This window comes from Salvelinus fontinalis, chromosome 31 (assembly GCF_029448725.1).
Source record: "Salvelinus fontinalis isolate EN_2023a chromosome 31, ASM2944872v1, whole genome shotgun sequence".
Lineage (NCBI taxonomy): Eukaryota > Metazoa > Chordata > Actinopteri > Salmoniformes > Salmonidae > Salvelinus > Salvelinus fontinalis.
Window position 1 is genome coordinate 35,718,709 of NC_074695.1, and position 26,083 is coordinate 35,744,791.

At 43.0% G+C, this 26,083-nt stretch overlaps 2 protein-coding genes across 4 annotated transcripts; one reads left to right on the forward strand and one right to left on the reverse strand.

Moving 5' to 3' along the window:
• The first annotated feature begins 270 nt into the window (after positions 1-270).
• tardbpa (TAR DNA binding protein a) lies at positions 271-4,770 on the forward strand. 3 transcript variants are annotated; one of them, XR_008755491.1, is made up of 7 exons: positions 272-1,034; positions 1,348-1,511; positions 1,605-1,745; positions 1,862-2,032; positions 2,150-2,234; positions 3,043-3,189; positions 3,908-4,770. XR_008755491.1 is itself a non-coding variant. In XM_055892371.1 (6 exons), exons 1-6 carry the CDS (start codon positions 794-796, stop codon positions 3,135-3,137), a joined length of 897 nt encoding a protein of 298 aa, XP_055748346.1. In that variant the 5' UTR covers positions 272-793; the 3' UTR covers positions 3,138-4,770. The 3 variants fall into 3 exon arrangements, 2 of the variants coding, with proteins under 2 accessions (XP_055748345.1, XP_055748346.1); XM_055892371.1 differs by having other exon boundaries at positions 3,043-4,770; XM_055892370.1 differs by lacking the exon at positions 3,908-4,770 and having other exon boundaries at positions 271-1,034; positions 2,150-3,136.
• Positions 4,771-13,747: 8,977 nt separating this feature from the next.
• pgd (phosphogluconate dehydrogenase) lies at positions 13,748-25,632 on the reverse strand. Its single transcript, XM_055892372.1, has 13 exons — positions 25,490-25,632; positions 24,729-24,804; positions 24,300-24,479; positions 23,853-23,918; positions 23,642-23,760; positions 23,319-23,388; positions 23,094-23,228; positions 22,623-22,812; positions 20,120-20,250; positions 16,551-16,684; positions 15,550-15,649; positions 14,801-14,923; positions 13,748-14,323 (listed from the first exon to the last, which is right to left on the reverse strand). The coding sequence occupies exons 1-13, from the start codon at positions 25,495-25,497 to the stop codon at positions 14,204-14,206; spliced, it is 1,452 nt and encodes a 483-aa protein (XP_055748347.1). The 5' UTR covers positions 25,498-25,632; the 3' UTR covers positions 13,748-14,203.
• Between the last annotated feature and the right edge of the window lie 451 nt (positions 25,633-26,083).

Sequence of the window (26,083 nt, forward strand, 5' to 3'; positions counted from 1 at the left end):
ATTACAGGTAGCCTGCAACACTAGAACCAACATACTGAAATTAAATGTATTTTCAGAGGGAGATGTGGAATGCTTCTCAGAGTACATGGAGGTGTGAGTCCACAGAATGAGAATAGAGGGTTTGAGACTCTGGCTCTCCTTCCGGGCCCTAAGAATTGAGGGTGACTATCCCAGTTTAACTAACTAATTACCTAATAATCTACCCAGTAGGCAAAACTGGTTGAAATGTGGGCTTTTATTTTGAAGGTTCCTTTGTTACCGTACGAAACTGACGTCATAATTTGTGTACTAGCAAAGCGGACATTTTAGAAGTTTGAAGGTAAAGGAGTTTAGCTGACGACTTTCATATAATATTTTCGTCTCAGAAATTTGAGGTGTAGTTATGATGGTTTTATAATTTAATTCAAGAACCGGGTCGACCTCGTTTTTGAACTAGTAAAGAAGTTGAGTCCAATATTTTTGTATCGTATGCGGGCGAGATCCTGCTGCTAGCCCGTCATTTTGCAAGTGTGCGTTGTTTTTTAGGCCGTTTAAAGAGGGCCCTTTCAGCTCTGACGCAAAATCTCGTTTTTTTTTACTTCAAAATAGACGTATGGCCCGTGAACGTATAAATTATAACTTGTGTCTTTGTGATTTTATTAAGATAGCTAGATTAGAAGCCCTTTGGAATATTGCTAGGCCAACTGGCTTGCTAGCTAACAATTGACAACCCCGCGTGCGCCATCAGCTTTGTGAACGTGAATTAGCCATTAGCTAGCTAGTTTACGTTACTTGCTAATCTAATTTAGAGACCATGGCAGAGTTGTACATTCGCGTGGGAGAGGATGAAAACGAAGAGCCAATGGAGATTCCATCTGAGGATGATGGCACTGTTTTGCTGTCAACAGTAGCAGCCCAGTTTCCCGGAGCGTGCGGCCTACGTTACAGGAGCCCTGCGTCTCAGTGCATGCGAGGCGTCCGTCTAGTTGAGGGCATCTTGCATGCACCTGAGAATGACTGGGGTAGTCTGGTGTACGTCGTCAACTACCCAAAAGGTAAGGTGTACTAGCTAGCGATCAGTACTAGCTAGCTACGTTTGACTGACTGTACAGTGCACAGTCATGCGTAACTAGCTAGTACTTTTAACAGTAGCTATGCAGACTCATTTAGTGAGTTACCAATTAACTAAAGTTAGTGCACGAAAAGTTTATTGGCCTTAGTTAACAACACTATCAGAACTACTTAACATGTATATTGCCAAGTTAGCTATTTTGCTCGTGTTTAGGCTAATGACGAATTATTTTTCTTGACTGCCTTTTGATTTTGTCTTATCGCTGTATCTTACAACATTTTGTATTCCTGTGTCAGATAACAAAAGGAAGATGGATGAAATGGATGCTGCCTCTGCTGTAAAAATGAAGAGAGGTATTGATAGAACATCAGACCTCATTATCCTTGGGTTGCCATGGAAAACATCTGAGCAAGATTTGAAAGACTACTTCGCCACTTTTGGAGAAGTCATCATGGTGCAGGTAACACAACCTTATCAAGATTTGGTTTAATGGTTGATGTATGTCATGGAGGTAACCATGCATGTCAATAATCATACTTTTCATTCTCTGCAGGTCAAAAGAGATGTCAAGACTGGGAACTCAAAAGGGTTTGGCTTTGTTCGGTTCACTGAGTATGAGACTCAATCCAAAGTGATTTCTCAGCGACACATGATCGATGGAAGATGGTGTGACTGCAAACTACCAAACTCTAAGGTATTTAATCAATATGTAAGGAGTACTCTCATTTGAATACTTTCCTTAAGTCTCCATTTTGTTCTATTCCCAGTGCATGTAAAATACTCAAGTGCTTTCTCTTATTTTCATGATAGGCAGGGGCTGATGAGCCCATGCGCAACTGTAAAATCTTTGTTGGCCGCTGCACAGAGGACATTACCACTGATGAGCTCCGACAGTTCTTCATGCAGTATGGCGAGGTCACCGACGTCTTTATTCCCAAACCCTTCCGGGCGTTTGCATTTGTCACTTTCTCAGACGACCAGGTATGTTTTCCTATGGCCATCCCTCAACCTGTTGGGTCAAGACTTGACGTGGTACGCAGATTACACTGGTTGGTTTGCGTGTTGAATCATCTCATCCACCCGTCCCCGTCTCTCTAGGTTGCCTCAGCATTGTGCGGAGAGGACCTGATCATCAAGGGTGTCAGCGTGCACATCTCCAACGCCGAGCCTAAGCACAATAATAGTAGGCAAATGATGGATCGTGGGGCTGGTGGGTTCGGGGGTCAGGGCTATGGCGGTGGTCGTGGAGGGCTACCGAGCAGTGGCAGTAGCGGGGTGAATTTTGGGGGTTTTAGCCTTAACCCAGCCATGATGGCTGCCGCTCTGCAAAGTATGCTGGCTAACCAGCAGGGTCAGACCAATGTGGCAGGCACCGCCGTCGCCGGGCAGACAAGTGCCACCGGAGATCAGAGCCAAGCCTATAGTTCTAGCAGCACCAGTTACAGCAGCCCCAGCTCAGCTAGTCTTGGGTGGGCTGCAGGCACTAACTCTGCCGCCGGCAGTGGGTTCAGCTCTGGCTTTGGCACCTCAATGGAGTCAAAGTCATCAGGTTGGGGAATGTAGAGCGCTTTGATTGAAAGTCTTATTTCTAGATTCATCTGGTAAGTATTTTGAGGGGCAAGAAAGAGTTAGTCATATCATATGTCCCTGCTATTTAAAACTTGCCTTTTTTGTCGTTTTGTTAAAGAATACATTAATTGTGTGTGTGTGACTAATTCTGTAGGAAATGAGTGCGAGTGGTTGAAGTGTATAGTTAATGGTAAACTACTACATGTAGTTTTTTTTGTTTTTTTTGAGAAAAAGTTATTTTGTATAAGACATCCGATGACTGCATGCTAAGTAGATATTTGAGTATCACGACAGCCCCCCCCCCCCCCCCAACCACGTGTATATGGTATTGAATTGGGTTTGATGTATAATCTCTGTATGCAGTTGATTGTATCTTTGTTTACCGTTTTATGGAAACGCCTTCATGAAAATCTCTTCTACAGTTAACCAACTGTTTTCGAATTTCCCGGGAAGAAGCCCCTCGTTGGCAGCAATGTTCGACCGAACTCAGTATCGGTACCCCTCTTCCCATGTGTAAATGCTTTGCCATCAAAAGACACAGCTTCACTCTGCATATACTGTGTTAGACGGTGGGTGTTGCCTTTTTTTCTCCCCTCTTCATGGATATACAAATCTTGTCTGCTTTTTGTATCGCTTTTGAGAACAATGCGATTGGTGGTGGCCAAAGAGTGAGACTGAGTGAGCGAACGGGAAAGAAAGCAAGTGTGAAGAGGACTGGTTGTGCGATGCTAAAGGGCCAGATGTCTGCGAGAGTTAAGAATAACCTGTGGCTTTGTGCGAGTGTGAAAGGAAGAAGCAAGTACGAGTGTGTTCCATATGACCATCAAAAGGACATTTATCGCATATTGAGATCCCCAAAGTCTCCTTTCTCTAATATTTCTATCAAACTTAATCTTAAATACAGTGGAATGTTTAGCGCTATGGATATTTGTATCCTTTCTTGCTGTCTGATTTGATGTGAATGCTGTGTGCTTTATTTTCTTCTTGTTCCTACCTACCCCTTTGTGTGAAAATGTGACCTGTCGGTGATTCTGTGTTGAGAGCACTGGGGGAGCTTGGAGGAGTGATGTGCAAGTGAACTCGTGTGTCTTAAGAGGGTGCAGTGGCGAGCGTTTGTCAAGTCCCTATTGAAAGTTTGTTGGCGTGTTTTTGAATGCATTTTATGTTTTGTGAATCAAAGGGAATTCTCAAATAAAATTTGACTAGGTATTTTGCCTACCTTACAGTGACTTTTTATTTTTTACTTAACATTAATTGTACTGCCAACACTTTAATTCGCATGTATAGGGGGGACCTTGGACACGGCTGGCCCAGGTTTACATCTGAACCCCAGAGTGAAGTCAATTTTCGGGAAGCTGAAGACTGGAGTTTGCACTGTTGGTTGGGGCCTGCAGAATGCCTTATGCCTGGAAAGGGACTTCTTCACCTCACTAACAAGACCCCTTGGATCACCCCACTGAAATTTATAACAGACCATTCTCAAATTGGGCAGAGGTATTTAGTTGTATACCTTCAAACAAGTACATTTTAAAAGCAACGCCAACATTTAATTTATGTAACGAATTACCTGCTATTTAGTGACCATGTTTTTGTTGAGTCCTTTTTATATATATATTTTTTTTTTTAGAAATGACCCGACTAAATCTTACATTTGAAAGATTCCTTTTGTGTCATTCATTTATGCTTTGTCCCAATACAGCCATCGGTTATTGTAAATGGAAAGATTTAAGTTAAAGGCTTTTATTAAAAGTATTCCGTTGATCTCTTTTTCATGTGGTTCGAAATGTACGAGTTTTGTTGGATTTACGGGACCTTAAATTATTTTGTGGCTGTAAAGGGGAGTGACTCGAGTCAGTTTTACAGGGTTTTAGATATTTGGAAAATTCTTGAACTCGCCAGTGGCAGGTTCAATGAGTTAGCCAGCTAACTTGCCTATATATTTTGAAAACTTTTGGGCATGGTCTAATTGACTCGAACAACCAACAACACATATGTAAGTTTAGCTTCTGGTTCTTTATCAAAGTTAGCTGGCTAACTAATTGAACCTACTTTGTAGTATACCCCTCACAAATTGTGTTAATTATGTACAGACATGGAACTCTTATTTTTAGTTCACTGAAGTGTAAAATAAAGTTTTAAATTTGTAATAATTTGTTGTATTTCTCTGTTTAGACAAGGCTATGTCTTTCAGCAGCCAGCACCATATTTGGTGCAGAGTACACAATCTCTTAAATTTGAGTCAGTGTGGCAGCCCTGAGGCAACATTGGAGCAATATTTTTATAGATCAACTCTGTAATTTGTTGAATTTAGACAATTGGAGCGTGACAGCCAGGCAATCTCATTGAGAATAGGTGCAATTTGCTTATTAACTGGCTCATACCCAATTGACTGTCTTTGATATGGCAAATAACATTTCAACCTCCAGGTGGTAGCAAATCGTAACAGTCTGGCCCACAACTTTTCATGTGGCATGTAAGTCTTATTCATTTAATAGATTTAAGAACTTTTGAATTTGCATAAATCATTCAAATATGTAAAAACGAATTGACAGCCAAATGTCAGCTAAAGGCAGTGTTGATTTAAAGGGGCAATCTGCACTTGCTACATACATTTTTTGACTATTAAATTCATGATCTATACCCATTGATTTGTGAAGTATACAATTTATAAATGCCTCATGATCTTAGTTCAATTGTCCAACCCTGTTCCTGGAGAGCTACTGTACTGTAGGTCAGGGTTTCCCAAACTTGGTCCTGGGGCCCTCCCTGGGTGCAAGTTTTGGTTGTTGCCCTAGCACTACACAGCTGTTCCAAATAATTAAAGCTTGATGATTGGTGGGTTTTCACTCTAACCCTAATCTAGCGCACCTGATTCTAATAATTAGCTGATTTATAAACTGAATCAAATTATTTACACCTGGGTTCGGGGCAAAAACCTACAGGTGGGTAGCATTCCAGGAACAGGGTTGGAGAGCCCTGGTCTAAACCCATCAGGCTCCAAAATAAGATTGCTTACAATTACATTGTTTATCAACAAAGGAGTAAAACAAACACGATAGTCTCAAAACAGGGCATCAGGTAGCCTAGCGGTTAGAGAGTTGGGCCAGTAACCTAAAGTTTGAATCCCTGAGCTGACTAGGTGAAACATTTGTTGATCTGCTCGAGCAAGGCACTTACCCCTAATTGCTCCAGGGTCGCCATCAATAATGGCTGATCCCTGGCCGTGACCCCACTCTGAGGTCGTCTCGGGGGAGTGGGATATGCAAAAAACACATTTCCATTTCACACCACACACTTCTACATGTGTGAAACAGTACAAAAATAAGTACCCCCTATTTGACCTTTGACATGGGGCTGGATTCAATCCATATTGCAGAAGATCCGTGCCAAAATGTAAAGGTAATTTCCAATCAAGCTGTGAATGCGGTCTCCACAACTGCGGAAACAATACCTTTAATTGTCAGTAGTGCCATAAATCGGATCTTTAGTGTCAAGGATTGAGTAGAGCCCATGGTTAAGACTGTAATTTTGATCTCATGGATGGTCGATCTTGCAGTTGTATAACTTTTTGAGTATCTGAGGACCCATGACAAATCTTTTCAGTCTCCTGAGGGGGAATAGGTTTTGTCGTGCCAACTATACGACTGTCTTGGTGTGCTTGAACCATGTCCGTTTGTTGATGATGTGGACGCCAAGGAACTTGAGGTTCTCAACCTGCTCCACTGCAGGGGCGTGCTCGGTCCTCTTTTTCCTGTAGTCCACAATCATCTCCTTTGTCTTGACTGGTGCACTTCACAAAATAGATGAGGATGGACAATTATGTGGATATATTGAAGCAACATCTCAAGACATCAGTCAGGAAGTTAAAGCTTGGTTATAAATGGGTCTTCCAAATGGACAATGACCCCAAGCATACTTCCAAAGTTGTGGCAAAATGGATTAAGGACAACGAAGTCAAGGCATTGGAGTGGCCATCACAAAGCCCTGGCCTCAAAGAAAATGTGTGGGCAGAACTGAAAAAGTGCGTGCGAGCAAGGAGGCCTACAAACCTGACTCAGTTACACCAGCTCTGTTAGGAGGAATGGGCCAAAATTCACCCAACTTATCTAAAACGTTTGACCCAAGTTCAACAATTTAAAGGCAATGCTACCAAATACGAATTGAGTGTATGTTAACTTCTGACCCACTGGGAATGTGATGAAAGAAATAAAAGTTGAAATAAATCTTCTCTCTACTATTATTTATTTCTCTACTATTATTTCACATTCTTAAAATAAAGTGGTGAGGCTAACTGGACAAAATTATTGATTAAATGTCAGGAATTGTGAAAAACTGAGTTTAAATGTATTTGGCTAAGGTGTATGTAAACATCCGACTTCAACTGTATTTATCAATAATTTAAAAAAAAATGGTTTAGCGAACCTTGTTGTTTGATTTATCCTGAAAGTTGCCATATTAAATTGTTCAATTCATACAATATTGGAAGGTGAGAAAAGTGTACAATAGGGGTTGAACAATAGTCCTATGAATCTACTCTAATAAACCTCACTAATCATGGAACTGTGATGACAACGATCCAGTCATCATGAACCTTGCGCCAGGTGGCTAAAGTGTATGTGTGTATAATTGACGGTGACAACCAATAGTAGCTAATATTTAACACGATAGAGTGAAAAGTCCGGGCATACAATAAAAGATTCTAGAAATCATAAATCAACTTCGTAGGTTTGGTGCTGCACTGTCATTTGCTCATGGCTACAGAAGCCTATATCTTAAGTTATAAGGCACACATTTCATAAACTTCACTGTGGAAAAGGTGACATCGTATATGCTTCATTTTAGGGCCTCCCGGGTGGCGCAGTGGTCTAGGGCACTGTATCGCAGTGCTAGCTGCGCCACCAGAGTCTCTGCGTTCGCGCCCAGGCTCTGTCACAGCCGGCCGTGACCGGGAGGTCCGTGGGGCGACGCACAATTGGCATAGTGTCATCCGGTTTAGGGTTTGGCCGGTAGGGATATCCTTGTCTCATCATGCTCCAGCGACTCCTGTGGCGGGCCGGGCGCAGTGCGCGCTAACCAAGGGGGCCAGGTACACGGCGTTTCCTCCGACACATTGGTGCGGCTGGCTTCCGAGTTGGAGGCGCGCTGTGTTAAGAAGCAGTGCGGCTTAGTTGGGTGGTGCTTCGGAGGACGCATGGCTTTCGACCTTCGTCTCTCCCGAGCCCGTACGGGAGTTGTAGCGATGAGACAAGATAGTAATTACTAGCGATTGGATACCACGAAAATTGGGGAGAAAATGGGATTAAAAAAAATTTGCTTCAATTTGCTGGCTTAAGACTGGTTTCACGTCTCCAGCGATCGTACGGTAAAATCTAAAACAATTGTCATTTATATTTAGAATCCCCTTATCCAAACGGCTTACTCATTATCAATAGCTCTGATACATTTGTAAATTACAGTCCATGGAGAATGGTGTTATTTATATATATATAAAGACGTTCCTTATCCATATATATACACTGCTCAAAAAAAATAAAGGGAACACTTAAACAACACAATGTAACTCCAAGTCAATCACACTTCTGTGAAATCAAACTGTCCACTGATTGACAATACATTTCACATGCTGTTGTGCAAATGGAATAGACAAAAGGTGGAAATTATAGGCAATTGGCAAGACACCCCCAATAAAGGAGTGGTTCTGCAGGTGGTGACCACAGACCACTTCTCAGTTCCTTGCTTCCTGGCTGATGTTTTGGTCACTTTTGAATGCTGGCGGTGCTTTCACTCTAGTCGTAGCATGAGACGGAGTCTACAACCCACACAAGTGGCTCAGGTAGTGCAGCTCATCCAGGATGGCACATCAATGCGAGCTGTGGCAAGAAGGTTTGCTGTGTCTGTCTGCGTAGTGTCCAGAGCATGGAGGCGCTACCAGGAGACAGGCCAGTACATCAGGAGACGTGGAGGAAGCCGTAGGAGGGCAACAACCCAGCAGCAGGACCGCTACCTCCGCCTTTGTGAAAGGAGGGGCACTGCCAGAGCCCTGCAAAATGACCTCCAGCAGGCCACAAATGTGCATTGACACTTGAGATCTGGAGGTCATTTTGCAGGGCTCTGGCAGTGTTCCTCCTTGCAGAAAGGCGGAGGTAGCGGTCCTGCTGCTGGGTTGTTGCCCTCCTCAAGCCTCATTTTTATGTGTCCTCACTCTCTGTGCTCACTAAAGATTCCATGGCACTTATAGTCATTCTTTATTTAACTAGGCAAGTCAGTTAAGAAAAAGTAAGAGTAAGAGTAGGAAGAGTAGGAGTGTTAACCCCGGTGCCCTGGCTAAATTCCCAATCTGGCACTCATGCCATCACATTCACCTAATCATCCCGTTTACAATTGGCTCACTCACCCTCCTCTTCCATGTAACTATTCCCCAGGTCGTTGCTGTAAATGAGAATGTGTTCAGTCAACTTACCTGGTAAAATAAGGGTTAAATAAAATAAAAGTATGTGGAAACAGTGCCAAGGAGACTAAACCAAAGCATGGATTTCTGGCATAGCTTGTCTATAGACAGAGGGTAAAAAAAACAATGTTTCATTTTGTAAAGGTCATTTCCAATTGAACCGACATATACAGTGTTTACGGTTAATGTGGTCTCCGCTAATGCAGGAACGGGAACATTCGCTTTAGAAAATGTAATCACGCGGTAACGTTAAACTTCCGCAATGTGGAACAGCTGGTCAACGATATGACAGCTCCAGTTGCACCTCCGACATCACCGTAACGAAAAACAATGATATGCTATAGAACCTATCACGGACATTGCCATTGGATGCACCAGTAAAATCCCATGCAGCCGCGTTACAAGTTCGAACACTGGCATGTCGATTAGGCTGATATGAATCCCTATTTGTTTTGTTTAATGGTTTTAAATTAGTGTCATTATTTATATATAGCCTACTCTTTTTAATTCTGAACTTCTAACGTGGGTGGGATAGGACGGTTGTGGTTTCGTGACAATGACCACAAAAGCAGCTGCTCACCAATTTGACCAACCTGGACTCAAATTAATATGATATGTTATGTTTGAATGTATTAATCTGTAGATGTCCATCATCCATTTCGTATGATATGTTACGAATTACAAATTGTTGTTGCTAACATTAGCTAGGTGGCTACCGCTAGCTAGGTTAGGGGTTAAGATTAGGAGTTTGGTTAAAGGGTTAAGGTTAGGGGGAGGGTTAGCTAGCATTCTACGTAGTTGCAAAGTAGCTAAAAAGTAGTTTCAAAGTTGCTAATTAGCTAAAATGTCCAAGTTGACTGTAATGAGATTTGAACACGCAACCTTTGGGTTGTTAGATGTACGAATTATACACCCACCCCGTACAACCACCCTACTTTAGTTTTTGCCTTAAGGAACCTTCTTTCTAATATAACCATACCAAATGTAACATGAATGTCATGGATTTACGTTGACTATGTTACGTCTAGTCTGAGACCAGCCTGATTTGACAGCTCTAAACGCACCTCTGACACCACCTCAACAAAAGCAATGAAAAGCTATGTATGTGGCTAACAAGGGTTAACGCTGATCTGAATTAATCCTGGCCTAAGCTCTATATAGCTTTCACCCATTCCTCTTCCTCAGATTGGAAGGAATTGCAGGCCTATACATTCCAACAATATGTGTAATATAAAAACCACAAGAAGGTAGTATGCTGCAGGACCCAATTCGATTCACGTTTTTGGGAATATGGGTTCTTCTCGTGTCATCCTCAACACAACTGTATAATGCATTATTGAACAGGTTACATCCCAAATGGCACCCTATTCCTTACAGTGCACTACTTTGATCTGGGCCCTGGTCAAACGTAATGTACTCAATAGGGTGCCACCTGGGGCTCACTGTCTGAAGGATGACTCATCACCATCACCCACCTGCGCTGCCATCAAAGAGCTATAATAGCCTCATACGTTTTAATACAACCTGCGCAGTTCATTAAGTCATTTAGAACACTATTCTCTCCTCAGTAAGCCCCTAATTGTCGAGATGTTCCTTTTTCCGATGGATTAATTAGGCCGTGGGCATAAACAAAGGATCAACCCAGACAAATATCTATCTAAAAAAGTAGAAGAGTATCATTAACAAAGTCTGAATGCTGAATCCAAATAGCAAAGCTATGCTAAATGGGTTGAGTGGTGATGACGATCCTAACTTTGATAATGGAAGAGCCAGGATGTTGTCTTTTTATGATAACTGTCATCTGTAGGTCTACATAGCAAAAACACTGTCGCTTTGTTTGTCATGTAAGAAGTTAGAGATTCAAGTCAACTAAACAGGAACACCAAAATGTATTTACAGCAAGCCTACAGAGATAAAGACTCCTTTAACCATCAAAAGGATTGTCAATGGCAGTACATCTTCCATACTGAATGTCAAAACTCGACAGTGGACTCCTTTCTTATAGCCTCGTTCGACCATCCTGATCTTACATTTTGGTGGACCAGGCTACATTTCTTATGCACTTTTCCAACCCCTCTATCTTGATCTGAAAGGATTAGATAGCTGAAAGAAACAGGGCAGATATGACCAGTGCCAGTGTTAAGCAGGAACCAATTGCTAAAATAGGTTCTTCCAAGAATACCTTCATTGGCACCTAACTGCCCAAAATAAGTGACGGTGGATGGCTAGAGAGAAGCTGAATGAGGGGTACTTAAAGCCTAAAACAAAGGCCTCAAAGACCAAAGCTACAGGTGCATCTGGTGCACTGGCAAATGAGCTTTGAATTGTCATACGGATTTCAACAGATGAGTGCTACAGCTGACATTAAAGGAAGAACAAACTGTGTGCCTGCTTGAGATGTAGCGTTTCTCACTTATAAGCCAAAGACAGTGAGCAGAGTGAATTGAGATCTGAACAACAGGAACTACACTGCTCAAAAAAAAAAGGGAACACTTAAACAACACAATGTAACTCCAAGTCAATCACACTTCTGTGAAATCAAACTGTCCACTTAGGAAGCAACACTGATTGACAATACATTTCACATGCTGTTGTGCAAATGGAATAGACAAAAGGTGGAAATTATAGGCAATTAGCAAGACACCCCCAATAAAGGAGTGATTCTGCAGGTGGTGACCACAGACCACTTCTCAGTTCCTATGCTTCCTGGCTGATGTTTTGGTCACTTTTGAATGCTGGCGGTGCTCTCACTCTAGTGGTAGCATGAGACGGAGTCTACAACCCACACAAGTGGCTCAGGTAGTGCAGCTCATCCAGGATGGCACATCAATGCGAGCTGTGGCAAGAAGGTTTGCTGTGTCTGTCAGCGTAGTGTCCAGAGCATGGAGGCGCTACCAGGAGACAGGCCAGTACATCAGGAGACGTGGAGGAAGCCGTAGGAGGGCAACAACCCAGCAGCAGGACCGCTACCTCCGCCTTTGTGCAAGGAGGGGCACTGCCAGAGCCCTGCAAAATGACCTCCAGCAGGCCACAAATGTGCATGTGTCTGCTCAAACGGTCAGAAACAGACTCCATGAGGGTGGTATGAGGGCCCGACTTACAGCACAACCCCCACCTGTGGACGTCGGGCCCTCATACCACCCTCATGGAGTCTGCTTACAGCACAACACCATGCAGGACGTTTGGCATTTGCCAGAGAACACCAAGATTGGCAAATTCGCCACTGGCGCCCTGTGCTCTTCACAGATGAAAGCAGGTTCACACTGAGCACATGAGCACATGTGACAGACGTGACAGAGTCTGGATAAGCCGTGGAGAACGTTCTGCTGCCTGCAACATCCTCCAGCATGACCGGTTTGGCGGTGGGTCAGTCATGGTGTGGGGTGGCATTTCTTTGTGGGGCCGCACAGCCCTCCATGTGCTCGCCAGAGGTAGCCTGACTGCCATTAGGTACCGAGATGAGATCCTCAGAGCCCTTGTGAGACCATATGCTGACACATGCACATTTGTGGCCTGCTGGAGGTCATTTTGCAGGGCTCTGGCAGTGCTCCTCCTGCTCAAAGGCGGAGGTAGCGTTCCTGCTGCTGGGTTGTTGCCCTCCTACAGCCTCCTCCACGTCTCCTGATGTACTGGCAGGTCTCCTGGTAGCGCCTCCATGCTCTGGACACTACGCTGACAGACATAGCAAACCTTCTTGCCACAGCTCGCATTGATGTGCCATCCTGGATGAGCTGCACTACCTGAGCCACTTGTGTGGGTTGTAGACTCCGTCTCATGCTACCACTAGAGTGAGAGCACCGCCAGCATTAAAAAGTGACCAAAACATCAGCCAGGAAGCATAGGAACTGAGAAGTGGTCTGTGGTCACCACCTGCAGAATCACTCCTTTATTGGGGGTGTCTTGCTAATTGCCTATAATTTCCACCTTTTGTCTATTCCATTTGCACAACAGCATGTGAAATGTATTGTCAATCAGTGTTGCTTCCTAAGTGGACAGTTTGATTTCACAGAAGTGTGATTGACTTGGAGTTACATTGTGTTGTTTAAGTGTTCCCTTTATTTTTTTGAGCAGTGTATATTGCCTTCGCCAATAGGTGAGACACCAACTCCGCTCTCTCCACAAATGTGATTTAGCTTTTTCCGCTCAAGTGTTCCATACTGTAAAGTTGTACACAAATTAGATGATGCATTATCAATAATTTGAAAAAGTTCAGTAACCTTAGAATCCAACACCTTCTCAAAGTAAGAACAAACCTGCACTGACAAGATGGACTTAAAACCACTAAATAATTTCCAAGCCACATTTCAGACTATATGAGTCTATGGTCAATCGGTGTTTTCATGATTGATATCCAGGAGCCACAGGGACAAGTGTCTTATGGCCACCTACTGGAAATTGCTTGAAATTACACAGCCTACAACTAAACAAAAGATCACTAAATGTTCAATTGGTTTGAATTGTGATAATTTGGTAAGCAATGGCTTCAATGGATTTCATGAAAGAGAGATGCTCTCACTGACTTAACAGGGTCATTTTATCAAAGTTTATTACTGTACTATGGGCCATCGCCGCAGTTGACATCTCGTTCTGCCCAATGTAACCCTGGGCAGTTATAAACAGAGCAAAACCTGAATCCTGCTTCCCGCTCGAGGCTGGAGTGTAAGGACCACAAAAGCTAATTAAAAAGTGATTTAAATCTTTATTTAGCCTAATACAGTACAGTGCAATGGTTAACCTTAATCCAGTGTCAACTGTGTGAACATGATTGGAGAAACTAGCCGTAAGCTTTGGGGGCGAAACCCTTGTGACTTCCCTCTTTGTTGTGTCTGTCTGTGGCAATGGGCCCTACAGTACTAAGCATTGCACTACCAACCTCTTAGGGGAAGTGTTTACATACACATTCAATGATTACTTTTCCCACTTCATCATAAATAAAACTGTAATAGTACATCAGAACCCCTTTTGAGAATCTTAAGATACAATATGTCTGATTGAAGGAAGGGGTCTTTAAATATTGATGCTTGGTTTTAGAGAAGTAACATCTAACATAAATCTTCTTGAGCTAAAAAATGCTCCTCATCTCTTCTGGCCTTACGTCTCTGCCTGCCTGCGTCTGTCTGAGACGGCGTTGTTCCTTAAGCGTTGTAAGAGGAAGAGGAAACGTTGCCACCGTGGCCTGTCCAGTTGGTGTGGATGTACTTGCCAGGGTTTGACAGAAGTTCATACGTGTGTGCTCCAAAGTAGTCCCTCTGGGCCTAAAGTGACAAACACACAGAGTTAAGAGTTGCCTCAGTAAAATGTTGTTTTATTCCGTCTATATCTTTGCCAATAAAGCGACGCAAGATGCTCTCACAGAAGAGCGGGCGCCAGAACAGCCCGGCTGGCACATAACGTTTTTGTAATGTTCTGCAACGTTTTCACAACTTTGTAAAACATTTCCTTGCTAGCTGGGCATATGGGTGGGCCTAAATGCTGCAGTATACATTTAAATATGGTAGTTACATCATCGTCTTACGGTCTTAAAGTCCACCCGCCTCCCCCTGCATCCAAACACACACTACCCTTAGCTAACATCCACACGTGACAAGACCGTTTTAATCTCCTTCACTTTGACATATGTTCTTGTAGGGGGAGCTTTGTGCCCTGAAGAGAGTGGTGTGTTGCGTCACTGAGTTGCTCCTTAACCATGGTAAGAGGAGACGCTTCCACCGTGGCATCCAATGTGTTGTTACCTGGAGGAGGTTAGCCGGGAGCATGTCGTGTCTGTAGCCGTCGTAGAAGGACAAGGCGGTGGTGAAACAAGGCATAGGGATCCCCTGCTGCACTCCAATGCTGACCGCCCGGCGCCACGAGTCCTACAGCCATGACAAAAACAAGCACACGCATGAACAAAAGCACACAGAATAATCTCTAACCCTCTGGGATTTGGGAACATCAGGGTGAATACAGTTATTTCAAGTTTATTAGACAAGATCATTGCAAAGCAATTTGACATGAACACTTATAATCACATAATTAGATAGCGACAAGGGGTTTATTTATTTAAACGCAGAGACCAAATACAGTAGAACTTTGTAAATGTTGCCCTGTCTTGGGCCATACCATGTACAACACTGCGATTAGACAGCAGTATAAGTAAGAAGCCCATGACATGCGTGTCATCTATATTACAAAAACACATTTCCATCAATAACTAACAGCCCCATCATATTCTCCTTTTGTGGGCTGGGAAATGGAATGTATCAATATAGTGGTGGATTGGTAACTTCATTTTCAAAGAGGAAACAGCTGTGAGTGTGTGTTGCTAACGTGGCCACAAAGGGGTGGGCTCCCTTTCATCACTTCCTACTCCCCTAGGTACAGATTGAGGATCAGCTTCCCCTCCCCCAATCCTAAACTTAACCATTATGGGGGGAAAATGCTAAAAATGACCCAAGATCAGCATTTTAGGGCAGATTAACCCTACTCTCCTTTACTGTACCTGGCAGTCCTGTACGGCATTACTGAAGAAGGTATCCAACAGCAGATTCTGCAGCTCAGCATCCCTGTCAAAGGCCTCTTTGATCTTCCCCAGGAAAACACTGGAGAAAAGACACGGTGAGAGAGATACTGGCATCATTACTCACCAAACAAAACAAACAGACTGAAACAGGGAGGGACTACAAGACCGTTTATTTTCATTTTCTGGTGCCAAACATTTTGCTACAATGTGCCCTAATGAATATGATCCAGGGTCACTGTTTTATTATCCCTGAAAAAGGATAAAACCATTTCAGACAGGAGTGTTACTGGCTCTGTAGAACACTTAGGTAAGGACCGATCTACTTTAGATGGCTCTGTCCTATTGACCAAGACCATATTCTTAGTTAAAACACATTGTACTTTGAAAAGTAATGTCGGGTATAGTTTGGCACAGGGCTGAGAGAAGTTATGATGAATGGTTTCTGTTTGCTCAAGGTTTATGCAACATCTTTCCCACATTGCGCATTAAGACCAACATTTCCTCATTCTTGTATGGCTGATTCTCCAGGAAGCCTTCTCTTCTTCCTTGTGGTTGACTCACCAGCTGGCTGCATTACAATACTCTGTGGCAGCAAGAATATAACAAATATGACTTGACACCAGAGTTAGGGTGATATCAAATTGAGTCAATTCAGGATGTAAACTGACATTCCAATTCAATAATTTACAAAAGGGCATCCATTATTAAATGACCTCTCAATACGCTGAAATTGAGAAGCTATTTATTTTAAACGTTTATTTTTTTACTGACTGCAACCCTGATTAGGAGAGACATTTCCTCATTCTTGTCCCACTCCGATTTTCCAGGAAATCTTATCTCACATTCCTTGTGGCTTCGTCAACCCTGCCTTACAACACTCTGTGGCAGCAAGAATAAAACAAATGGCTTCACACTGTGGCCACACGTTCGTAAATGGAGCTCTGACAGCCTTTTAATGAGGATGGTATGTTAGGTCTTACCTTCGGATGATGCAGCCTCCTCTCCACATCAGGGCAATGGCGCCATAGTTTAGGGACCAGCCAAACTCTTTGGCCGCCTGTCTGAGCAGCATGAAGCCCTGGGCATACGAGATGATCTTGGAGGCATAGAGGGCCTGAACAGGACACAAGACAAAACCATTTGCTTGAAGTAACTGATAATTAGCAGAGATAAATTCTGTTCCCATATCCATGATTCATTTACAGAAGACTAAAAAAATATATATATATTTTTTTTAACTTGAGTGGTGGTACTCAGATCATATTTTTGCGTATATATATATATATATAAACAAAAAACGTGTGTGTGTATGTATGTGTATATATATATATATATATACACACACATACATACACACACGTTTTTTGTTGTTGCACAATAGCACTTAACAAAGTGGCAATATTTAGAGAATAAAGTCACTTATATTCCAAGATTAAAGTAGAGGAATCGCATGTCTCCCTGGCGCTGTTGAAATGCCTGCAGTTAGATGACCTGGTGAAACTAGACTTTTGAATTGGCTTTAGTAACAAGGAAATCTTCTCTCTTAACATATAATAACCATAGGCCTATTAGGACCTGGAAGAGGTTAATTCATTTCAGAATGAGGAACCACACAGACTCGGATGTGTGTGTGTGTATGTGGGGGGGGGGGGGGTCTAGTACAATCATTCAAACAGGCATCTCACTCACGGTATCCCCAAAGCAATACCATTCTAATGGCCATGGTGTGTTGTCAGACTGCGAAGAGACATGGAGTTGTGTGCATCAGTCCCTGTAATGGTGCCCTTCAAATTCACCACAATGTTATCATCAATCCCCTGTGTATGCCAACACCTTGTATAGTATCTTAGAGAGAGCAATAGCTAGGCCAGTAGCCTAGTGCCTTCAGGAAGGATTCAGACCCCTTGACTTTTTCCACATTTTGTTACAGCCTATTCGAAAATGTATTAAATACTTTTCCCCCCTCAGCAAACGACACACAATACCCCATAATGACAAAGTGAAAACAGGTTCAGATTTTTTTAGCAAATTTATGAAAAATTAAAACAGAAAAAACGTATTTACATTAGTATTCAGACCTTTTGCTATGAGACTCAAAATTGAGCTCAGGTGCATCCTGTTTCCATTGATCATCCTTGAGATGCTTCCACAACTTGATTGGAGTCCACCTGTGGTAAATTCAACTGATTTGACATGATTTGGAAAGGCACACCTGTCTATATAAAGATCCCACAGTTGACAGTGCATGTCAGAGCAAAAACCAAGCCATGAGGTAGAAGTAATTGTCTGTAGAGCTCCGAGACAGGATTGTGTCGAGGCACAGATCTGGGGAAGGCTACCAAAAAATGCCTGTAGCACTGAAGGTTCCCAAGAACACAGTGTATGGAAGAAGTTTGGAGCCACCAAGACTGTTCCTAGACCGGCCAAACGGGGGAGAAGGGCCTTGGTCAGGGAGGTGTCCAAGAATCCAATGGTCACTGACAGAGCTCCAGAGTACCTCTGTGGAGAAGGGAGAACCTTCAAGAAGGACAACCATCTCTGCAGCACTCCACCAATCAGGCCTTTATGGTAGAGTGGCCAGATGGAAGCCACTCCTCAGTAAAAGGCACATGACAGCCCCTTGGAGTTTGGCAAAAGGCCCCTAAAGGACTCTCAAACCATGAAACTGGTCTGATGAAACCAAGATTGAACTCTTTGGCCTGAATGCCAAGCGTCACGTCTGGAGGAAACCTGGCACCATCCCTACGGTGAAGCATGTTGGTAGCAATAAGGCACCTTGGGGGTTTGTGGTATATGGCCCATATACCACGACTAAGGGCTGTATCCAGGCACTCCGCGTTGCGTCGTTCAAAAGAACAGCCCTTAGCCATGGTATATTGGCTATATACCACACCCCCCTCTGGCCATATTGCTTAAAATAGCCTACCATTTATCTAATAGGCCTATATTTAGATCAATGATTAATTCACGAAAGGGATAATCTAGCCATGAATATATTCAAACAGCGCCTTAGATTAGGTGTTTTGCGCATGCAGGAGTGGTCCTTGAGTTGCCTCTCCTCCCACAAACACTTGGTTTCTTGTTCATTCGACCCCCTCATTCGACCCCCCCCCCCCTCCCCTCTAGTGGGCAGTTATGGGTTAATAATGGGCTGCAAAATAGCAGCGTTGTAGCAAATCTGGAGAGAAGCTTAACATGGGACACATACACACGCATAGCCCCTGGTCTCCAGGATCCCAAAGTAATTAGTTTCATTGGGTGTACTCAAGTAGCCTACGAGCCTATAATCCTTAGATTGATAGTTGCCATAAGGGGGAAATACTACTATAAGTAAAGCTCCATCGATAAGGTCATTAATAGTTGCCATTATGCACAGATTTACTGCAAGTTGTTGGCCTAGGCTACGCAGCAGAATGTTGTAGAGAATTTGGATAGCAGACAGACAGGGACTCAACCCCAGATCTCTTCTCATTCAGTAACAATAGTTGTTTTGTGTGTGCTCATAACGCATCATGGACATTAGAAGAATGTATGTCTATAGTCTGAAATGGTCTGGGGAAAAATGTGTGTGTGCGAGTTATTAGATCATTAAATTGATAAGCGTGAGTGTTCAGTGACGTCTGTTTGAACGAGTGTATTAGATCATTAGATTGATGGCCATTTGTTTGTTTTGCCGCTACTTTTTAACCGCCCACACACAACATGCCTGTCTCTACCTGTTTGTAACCATGGTTCCTCCTTCTGAAAATCATCTTTGGCAAAACCTTTTCCAGGTTCTAATACGGTTGTGTGCTAAGAGAGCAAGGATTTCCTTCTAATTTAAGCCAATTCTAAAGTATAGTTTCACCAGGTCATCTAATTCAGGCATTTCAACAGTGGAGTGGACAGCAACAGGAAGCCAGGGAGACATGCACTTAACCAAATCCCTACGTTAATCTTGAAATATAACTGCAACTTCATTCTCAAAATAAAAAAAAGATTCTCAAAATATTGCCACTTTATGGGATTTGTTTCCCTCCACTATTTTTTATTGCTGCTTGATGAAAAAGATAGCCACTTTTTGAAAAAAATATTGCCGCTTTTTTGAAGTACTATCATTCAACCGCCACCCGTCACGGTTGTTCTTTTTTCAAGAGATTTGACTGAAGTTTTCAGAAAACAATATGAAATAAATGATTTGGGAACAGTCTATAACTGAGGAAACCAGAGTCCACCAATTATCTATAGCATTTTTTGTTTTGCCTACCCCGGCCAAACCCGGACGATGCTGGGCCAATTGTGCGCCGCCCAATCACGGCCGGATGGAAAAAAGCCTGGATTCAAACCAGGGACTGCAGTGATGCCTCTTGCACTGAGCTCTTAGACCACTGCACCACTCGGGAGCACGAGTCAACATGTTCAAAATACTCTGTTTGGCTGATTACAAATAAAATGTGATTTCCTCAGCTATTGGTGAGAAAACATGACAAGCGCTTTAATAGTGATATGTGAATGAACACTTGTTTTTACAGCATTGCCCCAGAAACCCAGACATCTGTAGCCTGGCTACCTTTCTGATGTCCTCAAGGAACGAGGCCTTGTCCCCGTTGAACTTGGCTCCCTGGGGCCCGGCCAGGCTCCTGCTGGCCTCCACTCTCTCGTCCTTCAGGGCCGACAGACATCTGGCAAAGACAGCCTCGCCTGTGAGAGGGAGGAGGATGAGAGAGAGAGAAAGAGGCATGAGAGAAAGAGCGAGCGAGAGGCAGAGAGAGCGAGCGAGAGGCAGAGAGAGCGAGCGAGAGGCAGAGAGAGCGAGCGAGAGGCAGAGAGAGCGAGCGAGAGGCAGAGAGAGCGAGCGAGAGGCAGAGAGAGTCAGCTTCTTTACAGAGCAACACATTTGGTCACAAACCGGGTCGCGGTCATTGGGCACAAAATGGGGAAAATGCTTTCAATTGGAAATTGGACAAGATCAAGTAGAAGGTCAAGGTCTACATCAAAACATGTTCTCCCTTTTCATTTCTATTAAATGCAATCACCCTACGAGTCCTCGTATGGTGATTCCTCACAAAACTAGAACAAAGAAAATAACAAGATTTGGGGGATTTTCATGAAATGTAAAGGACCCTACTATGGATTACATTTCATGAAAATCTCCCAAATCGTGGTATTTTCTTTGTTCTAGTTTCGTGAGGAATAACCCAGTAAACGGCTGTGATCTGTCAAAGATAATTGATAGCCTAGCTGAAATTGGCATGCTCAGCTCAAATGTTTGTAGTGACAAAAGGTCTTCGGGTAGCGGGTTCAAAATATACTTGAAGGAAAAGGTGTGTGCGGGTTTCTCCTTCATGAATTAGACATTAAGGGATTGTATTGTACACTCTATAAGCTAGACACTGACAGACAACTCCAATATTTCCCCCCAAAATTCTGCCCTTCTATATCTTTGATCGAATAGGCATCCCGTTTATACCTTAATCATCATCAAGTTTAATACCAAACACAATGACAAGCCTACAGCTGGCACAGTTCCTAGCCGACAAAGTTAACACAATGCCGCCCACAACACAAAGGTACCCTATGACTCAGCGTTAGTAACCATCATTCTATTGTAAAAGCAGGGCTTGCCACATTAAAAAAAAGGAACAACTTCCCACCACACGATGAAAAAATATGTTGGGTAAGCATGACTTGCTAAATATTGCCACAGTGATGCAATGCAATGGCAAGCGGGGGAAGAGAAGAGAAAAAAGATGTCACAATGAGTAAGGCTAAACGAAGCGCCCGACTCCGCATTGAACGCAACCCTATTGAGAGCTGAAATCCACCCCCCAAGCCTGCCTGTACGGCGTGTCCACTCTCTCCCTGGCCCATGGCCACCCACACCAGTTCTCCGCTTTCACAATGAGCCCTTTTGTTCTCTCCGCTATCATTCACACAGGACCTCGCAGTACTGACGATACAGGGACAACATTAAATACCAATAACCCACCGCAAAAAAATATATAAAGTCTTCCTTTTCTGTTGCAGAAAAAAGTAGCCCTTTCTATAGCAATCTTGTGGTTCCATTAACACATCGTGAGTAAGACTGAATAACAGGCCTATGACATGGTTGTCAACTCAAGTGTAAACCAGTTTGATAATAGCACTTAGGAGATGTATCTCTCCACTACTTTAGTATTTAGCTGGAGGCAGCTTTGTCCTGGAATAACCACACCACCTGATGCTACCTTTAGGAGACGCTGCCCATCGCAGCAGCAGCAGACTCAGAGAGTATAGAAAATCCCCCTTATGTCACTTGAAATGAGATGAGGTGGTGTGACTAGAAAAGCCTCCAATCTTCTTAGGGAGGCTGCAGACACTTCATTGATCAGGTTCAGCTGAATAAAGACTCGGCCACTACTGTGGGGGTCAGTTAATGTGGCTAAACATTAGCAGCTCTTAAACAAACCACTACAAGATTACTAAATAGTTTGTGGGCTGGGTATCACTGCAAGGAGCGTCACTACAGTCTGTGGTTAGAATCCAGGCAGTATCACATCCGGCTGTGATTGGGAGTCCCATAGGGCGGAGAACAATTGGGCCAGCGTCGTCCAGGTTTGGCCGGGGTAGACCGTCATTGTAAATAAGAATTTGTTCTTAACTGACTTGCCTAGTTAAATAAAGGTTCAATAAATACAAATTCTTCAGTATGCACAAAATGGAAGCCAATGTCCTGAAACGGGGAGGTACTATCTGAACTTATTGAATAAGAGATGCTTGTTTCGTTTTCCGTTGCCCTAATACCCTGTATCATGACTACGCCAACATGGCTGGGATACAAGTCTCTTGGCCAGGCTGTTAATAAAGAGTGGTACAACTGAAAATAAACCATGTCCAAAAAAGAAAATAACCACTTTGCTGACAAGGTGTAGACTTCACAAAAGGAGAGCATACACACAAAACAAGTTTGATTAGACTCAAAATGTCAGTCAAAATTGGTGGCAATCTAAACTTTTAGCCTCAGAGAGAAACGTCACTGCGGACGATTAATTTCCAAATGGAGACGTCATGACTATTGTCCGTTCCTCTCTTACCGATCAGGGTGACTGGTGTGCCGTACTCGAGAGCCGAAATAGCCGTCCACTTCCCTGTGCCTTTCTGCCCGGCGGCGTCCCGGATCTTTGGCAGCAGGTGAGTGCCGTCGGTGTCTCTGAACTTGAGGATGCCAGCTGTGATCTCAATAAGGAAGGAGTCCAACTCCGTCTTGTTCCAGTCTTCGAAAACCTAAGGGAGACCCAAGAGCAGAAGTGAACCTGACAAATAGAATAATCAACTAAGATACGTCATGACATCATACAGTATCAACAGCTGTTATAGTTAGCTACTATAGAGACTATTTCATGGCGAGGTTTATGCTATTAAAGTTACGGTCCTAAGACATTCAGTCTCTTTTCTAAACGACATATCTATTACATGACTGGCGGTGGAGTCAAAAGCGGAAAGTCATCAGGGGTGTCTGGAATGGTTCATAATTTAAATAAACTGATTCATTTTGAATGGCTCACCTGTGCCATCTCGTCGTGGTCCATACCCAGGACATCCTTCATGAGGTGGTACGCCTCACAGATCAGTTGCATGTCCCCATACTCAATACCATTATGGACCATCTTCACAAAGTGGCCTGCACCCTCGTCACCAACCTGTCAAAACAGCACAATTAAAACGTCACGTAGAGCCAGGGAAGAGGGAAAGTTGTGCAATTTTGTGCCAAATAAATAAATTCCGCTCACCCAGTCACAGCACGGCTCTCCTGTTCCCACCTTGGCAGCGATGCTTTGGAAAATCTCTTTAATGTGGGGCCTGTAGGAGGTTAAAAAAAAACAATCAACATTTTAACAGTTCATAATGATAATTAAATCATTGATTGTGGACACACGGAACAATATGGGAAAGCTTAAAAATACAGTATGATTAAGACAATTTTCTCACAGACGATCTCTACTCCTCCTCATTAGAGTCTGTGTACTCCGGTGCCATTTGGGACACAGTCATAATCAACCATCAATCCCAACCCCTCCATAGCAGAGGGAAGGGTAGAGTCCCAAAAACTCACCAGGCCTCTTTGTGTCCCCCTGGCATCAGTGAGGGTCCGTAGCGAGCCCCCTCTTCTCCTCCGCTGACTCCACTGCCGACAAACAACAGGTTCTTCTCCTTCAGACTCTTACAGCGCCGCTAGACACACACACAGTCGACAGTACCATGAGACCACACTCTTGACACTGACATTACCATAGCTTTGAAATAGATGTTTCTGATAAACTTACTGTTGTGTCTCTGTATTCTGAATTGCCACCATCAATGATAATGTCCCCAGCCTCAAGAAGAGGGACCTGTGAAGGAAAATGGACTGTTAGAAGGGGGCAATCTACTATAATGCAAGTGTCATGCACAACCAAATGAGCCACATTAGGGACTGTATGGTTGCAAGTTTGTACATTTCCAAAATTTTCCAAAAATCTTGTTTGAAGGATTACGGATTTCCTGCTTTTTCCCCTCCTAATTTTGGGAAAGTTTTGGGAAAGCTACCGGAGATTATAAACCGTGGGACTAAATTTCACTAGTTCTAAATGTTTTCTTTGTGGCATTTCAATACCCCAAATGCATCCAAGCCAGCCATTACCTGATTTGGTGAACTGAAAAAGCCTTGATACATTTGACAGCAACAGCATGACTCATCATTTCTATCATGTTTTTCTGTTTGTGCCACTGACCAGCTTGTCGATGAAGTCGTCCACCGCCTGGCCGGCTTTGACCAACATCACAATCCTCCTGGGCTTCTTCAGCTTGGCCACCATGTCCTCCAAGGACTCAGCTCCTATTATCTTGGTGCCTTTAGCCTCATTGGCCAGAAAATCGTGCACTTTGGAGACAGTGCGATTGTATGCACAGACCTATGGAAAGAATAGGTTAGATTAGGGTTGCAAAATTCTGGTAACTTTAATAAAATTCCCAGGTTTTTCAGAAATCCTGGGGAAATCTGGGAAGTTTGGGAAAGTTACAAGAATTTTGCAACCCTACGATAGATGTAAGACAGTTTAGGCAAGGGAAAGACAGTGTACTGTAAAAAGTTTAGGCCTACCACTTATGTTTCAGACTATTTAGGGGGTATGTAACTGTATAAACTGCAATATGAGACTTACCACAAAGCCATGATCATTCATATTCAGGATGATGTTTTGGCCCATGACAGCCAAACCAATCAACGCAATATCTGCTCTGTGGAAAGAAAATCATATTAGTCAAGAGTCCTGGTATCTGTTAGTTAGGGCATCTGGATTGAGACTGAACAAACATGAGGGTGCCTCTCAAGCAAGAAAAACGAGCCTGTCCAATATTGTAACGTTAGTGCCTACTAGGGAATCAATTCTACAACGTTAGGTAGCATATTTTAAAGCCATGTCTATATAAATTGACTACACAATTTCAAAGTTGATTGAAATGATCATGTAGGAAAAAGTTAACTAAATAGCCAGGATTCACTTAACTATACAAGATTACCATGTAATTTACTATTCAAGGTTGAGGATACATTTTAATGTTATTTTACTAGACCTTTGTCGATGTGTCGCGTGCATTGTCAAATCACTTAGCTAACAACGCTTTCTAACGTTAAATCCAAGAGTAAAACAGAGGGGTTTCTGTGGCTAGGTGGCTAACTAGGCTAGTTAGTAGACTAAATCAGACTGCCCTTTTAATGCCAGGCATGCAACGTTAGCTAGCCATATTACACTGCTGGGTGGTATTGGATAGATAACGTAAGCTAACTAGCTTGCTAGCTAAATTGAATGAAATAACAAGTGGAGTGAGCTAGCAAAAATATATGGTTTATCCATCACCAGCTGTTTGAAATAATATGAATTCAGTTCTCAGAAACGATAATGCATTGATGTGGAATACTCACTCTGCCATGTTTCTGGAAAGGAAAATAATCCGTCTTCAAGTAATACACACACACACACAGCCAATGGACTTTCTTGAGACTTCCACAGTACTTCCTCGTTCTCAATTTGAAGAGGAAACCTCAAATTCACCCAAACCAAAGGATCGCCTATGTGAGATGACGTCAAAGAGCTCAAACCATATTGTTCTCGAGTTCTCATTCGTGGAGAAAAACTGAGCTGAGATATCAGATATTTCATTGGTTTAAACCCCCTGCCACTCTTATAACTTTGTTACACTCCCACAAATTTCAACACGACTAGATTGAAATCTAATCATTTGGCCCCACAGTGTTTGATCCCCAATAAAAATATAAAAACATTCTAACAACCTTTTTCCAAACGCACTTTGAGTTTAATTCCAAATAATGTTATACATTACTATTAAAGTTATATTTGTTGCCTGACCCAATCTTCACTTCTCTCCTTTGAGGATGATATTTTCAGCATGACATGTCAAAATGATACTATCAGACCTGTACACAACTATTATTGTAGTTTATCATGCAGGACTACCACCACATGATGCAGCCTATGTTGTGTCAGAAATTGAATAT